This window comes from Plasmodium gaboni, chromosome 11 (genome assembly GCF_001602025.1).
Source record: "Plasmodium gaboni strain SY75 chromosome 11, whole genome shotgun sequence".
NCBI classification, from domain to species: Eukaryota; Apicomplexa; class Aconoidasida; order Haemosporida; family Plasmodiidae; genus Plasmodium; species Plasmodium gaboni.
The window spans coordinates 170,934-175,855 of NC_031491.1; the positions used below are offsets into that span (position 1 = coordinate 170,934).

The following is a 4,922-nucleotide window of genomic DNA, read 5'->3' on the forward strand; positions in this document are numbered from 1 at the left end:
ACTTATTTTGTATTTTCATTTAATACTTTTTAAGACATACATATATATGTATATATATAAAGAAAACATCAAAGTGTTATAATTATATGTACTCCTATATAATACATTATAGAAATCAGAATTAAATTTTATTTAGTATAATTATTGACCCATATTTCATAATTATGCTGATCAAGATATAAAATATTATTGATATATTTTTTTTTCATTTAGAGAAAGGATATTATATATATATATATATATATATATATTTTGTATTTTTATATATTATATTAATTATCTATTTAGATATTTTTATTTTTTTTTGTTTTTTGTTGTAAACTAATAAATGAAATATGGTGGTAAGTTATTATATATATTAAATTGTTATATACACATTTATGTGTCATTTCTCAATTATGTATTAAATAAAAATAAAGATATAATAATATTATATTCATTTATATGTTTCTTATTTAATTTTTTTTTTTTTTTTTTCTTTCAGTTTCCCTTAACTTTGTTAAAATGTTCTCAAAATCAACCAGTGGTTAGATATACATAAAATTTAAACAACTAATTAAAATGTTTCATTGTGAAAATAAAAAATATATATATATATACATCACATTTAATATATTTACATATTTTTATTTGTACCCTCTTATTTTTTTTTTTTTTATACAAATATTTTTCTTATTCAGATGGTTGAATTAAAGAATGGAGAAACATACAGTGGTTTTTTAGTTTTCTGTGATCGATTTATGAATTTGCATATGAAAAATATAATATGTACATCAAAAGACGGAGATAAATTCTGGAAAATTTCAGAGTGTTATGTGAGAGGAAATAGTATAAAATATATTCGTGTGCAAGATCAAGCTATAGAACAAGCCATTGAAGAAACAGCCGAACGTAAATACAAAAAAAAAAAAAAAAAAAAAAAAAAAATATATATATATATATATATATATTCTGACTTGTTCAGAATTTAAAAAACAATTTTTTTTTTTTTTTGTTCATTTTTTTTTTAGAAAAAGCTAGAAATATGGGAAGAGGAAGAGGAGGACGTGGTAGAGGCCGAGGTGGCATGAATAGGGGCACGTATGGGCGAGGTCGCGGAGGTGCCATGAGAAGAGGAGGAAGAGGTCAATGATAATTGTAAATATTATATATATATATATATATATATATATATATATTTTATTATATATAAAATTTCTTTGTCTTTATATGTAATTATTTATTTACTTTTTATTATTTTTTAATTTTTAAAGTATTTTTAAACATAATTTTTTATTTTTATTTTAACTTCAAACAATTATACAACACACTTTATTTTTTTTTAAATTAAATTTTTGTATATAAAATAATTATATAATTTTAAAAAATTTGTAATTTCACACAATATTATTATTTAGTCATTATAATAAATATCTTTTAAGCTTAGCAAATATGTTTATATAAATTTTTATTCCTATGTATAAATAATAAATAAATAATATTATTATATTACAATGAATAAAAGCATGCAATGGTTATATAATTTTTTTTTTTTTTTTCTCATATGTATTTTAATAATATATTATATTATTTATATCTTCATTTATATACTGAATAATTATGAAAAAAATATATATATAAGACACCTTCAAATATATCATATAATTTTATAACTTTAGAAAATATAGTAAAATATAACAAAAAAAAAAATTTTTATTTGATTCATTGTATATATATATATATATATATATATATATAATATATATTGTATGGTGCCTAAATGAATAAGCTTTTTTATTTTTGATAAAAGAATATATTATATTCCCGAAAAATATTATATATATCCACTTACACGAAATATGAAAAAATTTTATACTAATTTTTCATACATGCACCATAATATATTGTAATTATCATATATATAAAAATTTGTAGGAATATTTCATGACAATTCAATGAATTGTTAAATAAATAAATATATATATATATATATATATATATATATAAATATATATAATATTTTTGTTTATTTATTTATTTGTTTGTTTTTTTTCCCCATGTATTAATAAAATTTTTTTTATGTAACACATGGACATATTATATATATATGATATGTTTTTAAAAAATAAAATATATAAACGTTCACACATTGAAAATCACAAGGAAAAACATTGAATTTATTTTTTTAATATATATATATATATGACTTTTTTTTAAAAAATAAAATACGTAAACGTTCACACATTAAAGATCACGAGGAAAAACATTGAATTTATTTTTTTATTACATATATATAAATATTATATATTATATATATATATATATATATATATTGTACGTATATATTTTTTTTATTATTTTATTTTTTTTTTTTGAATAAAAATTTTAATTAAGGGGAGAAAAATTTTTATACTTTTTTATATTTTTAACATATATCAATTTTTTTTTTTTTCTTGTTTTTTTTTTTTTTTTTTTTTTTTTTTTTTTTTTTTTTTTTTTTTTTTTTTTTTTTTTTTTTTTTGTTTTTTTTTTTTGTTTCCAACTTTGGAACCTGAAATATGAAATATTTTCAGGAAATGCAAGAAGAAAAAAGAAAGAAATCTGCAGAACAAGAAGAAGTAGATAAAGATACAAATCAGAATGAAAAATGTATAAATATCAAAAGGGAGGATTATAAAACAAATAATATATATGAAGATAGAGATACAAATAACGTAAGTAATAATATATTTAATGAAATATCAGTAAAAGAAAGAAGTCAGGATAACACTGAGTGTAAAGAAAATGATACGTTCGATAAAAAACATGTTACATCTCATAATAAAATATTAAAATTATCAAATGAAAAGAATAACTTGTCATCAAAAGAAAAAGAAAATATTATACATAACGATAGAGGAGAAATTAAGGATGATAATAAAATAAATGATAATGATATTCCAGGAAAAGATAAAAATGGAAAGACGGATATTGGAAATGATAATAATAATAATGATAATATTAAAAGTATTCACACATAGAAAAAAATAAAAAATAAATAAATAGATAGATAATATGATATAATATAATAATGTTATATATTTAAATAATAAATTTATTTTTTTAGGTAATAATATATTAGAAAGCGAAGTTCACGACATTCAAAAAAATGGAAAAGATAATAAAAAAAACCAAAATGAAGTGAATGATACAATATCCTCACCTTCTAAAGGAGAGAACAACATTAATAAATTAAATGCAAATGAAAAGGATTCCATTATAAATAACAAGGATGAGTATAAAAAAAAAAAAAAAAACGAACAAAAAAATAATAAGACTGCTCAAAAGGAGAAATCTGTTTTTGTGGATGAGGTAATAATAAAAAAAAAAAAAAATAATAATAATAATAATAACAAACACATATGCATATATAAATATAAATATATATATATATATATATATATATATATATATATTTTACATTTAGGTGATTAAGGAATACCCACGAATATTTGCCACCAGATTACCATTCGAAGCAAGCAAAAAAGATTTGGAAACATATTTTTCTAAATATGGAAAAATTGTAGATATATATGTTTCAAGAAATATATCAAATAATAAAAATAAAGGTTTCGGTTTTGTTTCTTTTGAAAAACAGGAATCGATGAACAAGGTAAAAATAAAGAAATACTTAGTATTACGTAATCATACATATATATATATATATATATACATGATAATGTTTGTAAATATTAAACATAATTCTTAGGTCCTAAAAGAGAAGTTACATATAATTTGTGGAAAGGAAATTGTGGTTGACGTGGCCTCCATGAGAGATGATAAATATAAACATCTTTTTCGTAATAAATACTACATATATATATATATATATATATATTTGTTTGCTCTTATATATTATATATAGGGTTTGCATATAAATTATGCTTTATTTTCTTTTTAATAGATATGCCATCTGAGAATTATTTAATGAAAAATGAAAAAAAGGATAAACGATTTATGAAAAATAGGAATAAAACAAATTCTTTTAAATACCCTATTTATAATAATGTGAATAATATTTCGGATATATCAAAAATGGGATATCAAAATATGATTATTCCAAATGTAAATAATTTCCCTTCGACTAATTATCAACCTCTAGGTAATATATATATATATATATATATATATATATATATATATATACATATACATATATATATACATATATATATATATATATATATACATATACATATACATATTGTTTCTACATTATCAATATATATATATTTAATATTTTTCATATTTTTCACATTTTTCACATTTTTCACATTTTTCATTTTGATTATAGCATATCAAGATTTCAATATGAAAGCTAGCTTTAGAAATGTGTACTCACCATTTTTATATAATCCATATATAAAACCATTCAATCCAACATATAAAAACAGCACCCCTATTCTAACAAATGATTATGTTTATAATTTAATAAATTATAATATATGGAATAACGTAATACCTTACGGTAATAATATGTATACTTCCAAAAAAATGTCAATGCCAAACTATTATTACAGCAGACCATATCCCAATCAAAGTAAAAACATATATATATATATATATATATATAATAAAAATATAAAAACAAATTAATATATATATATATATATATATATATTTGTGATATTTATTTTTTTTATTCTTTTATAAGGTATAGCTGTGAAAAATAATATTACCCGTCCGCAAAATTTCAATAAAAATGAAAAACCCAGAACAAATAATACGTCATGTAAGAAATACAACAAATCATGTTCATTAACACAAAATGTATAATAACACTTTTTTCATTTTATCATATATATTATTATTATTATTATTTTATTTCTTTTATAGTTACTCGTAAACTTCCTGGAGGAGATGAATGGAACAAAAGGGGCTACAAATTATTCGTTACCAAACTG

At 18.6% G+C, this 4,922-nt stretch overlaps 2 protein-coding genes across 2 annotated transcripts in view; both read left to right on the forward strand.

The window, feature by feature from the left end:
• Positions 1-335: 335 nt before the first annotated feature.
• PGSY75_1107000 (putative U6 snRNA-associated Sm-like protein LSm4) lies at positions 336-1,132 on the forward strand (the record flags this gene model as incomplete). Its single annotated transcript, XM_018786195.1, has 4 exons — positions 336-341; positions 485-526; positions 681-891; positions 1,011-1,132. The coding sequence occupies 4 exons, from the start codon at positions 336-338 to the stop codon at positions 1,130-1,132; spliced, it is 381 nt and encodes a 126-aa protein (XP_018640990.1).
• A 1,423-nt stretch (positions 1,133-2,555) lies between these two features.
• PGSY75_1107100 (putative nucleic acid binding protein) overlaps positions 2,556-4,922 on the forward strand; it is a gene marked incomplete at both ends in the record, with an annotated part of 2,983 nt that continues 616 nt past the window's right edge. The window contains 8 exons of the mRNA XM_018786196.1: positions 2,556-2,985; positions 3,086-3,330; positions 3,446-3,631; positions 3,728-3,818; positions 3,923-4,120; positions 4,313-4,558; positions 4,673-4,750; positions 4,855-4,922. Of these exons, the coding sequence (XP_018640991.1) occupies positions 2,556-2,985; positions 3,086-3,330; positions 3,446-3,631; positions 3,728-3,818; positions 3,923-4,120; positions 4,313-4,558; positions 4,673-4,750; positions 4,855-4,922 (1,542 nt within the window). The remainder of the gene's footprint in view (positions 2,986-3,085; positions 3,331-3,445; positions 3,632-3,727; positions 3,819-3,922; positions 4,121-4,312; positions 4,559-4,672; positions 4,751-4,854) is intronic.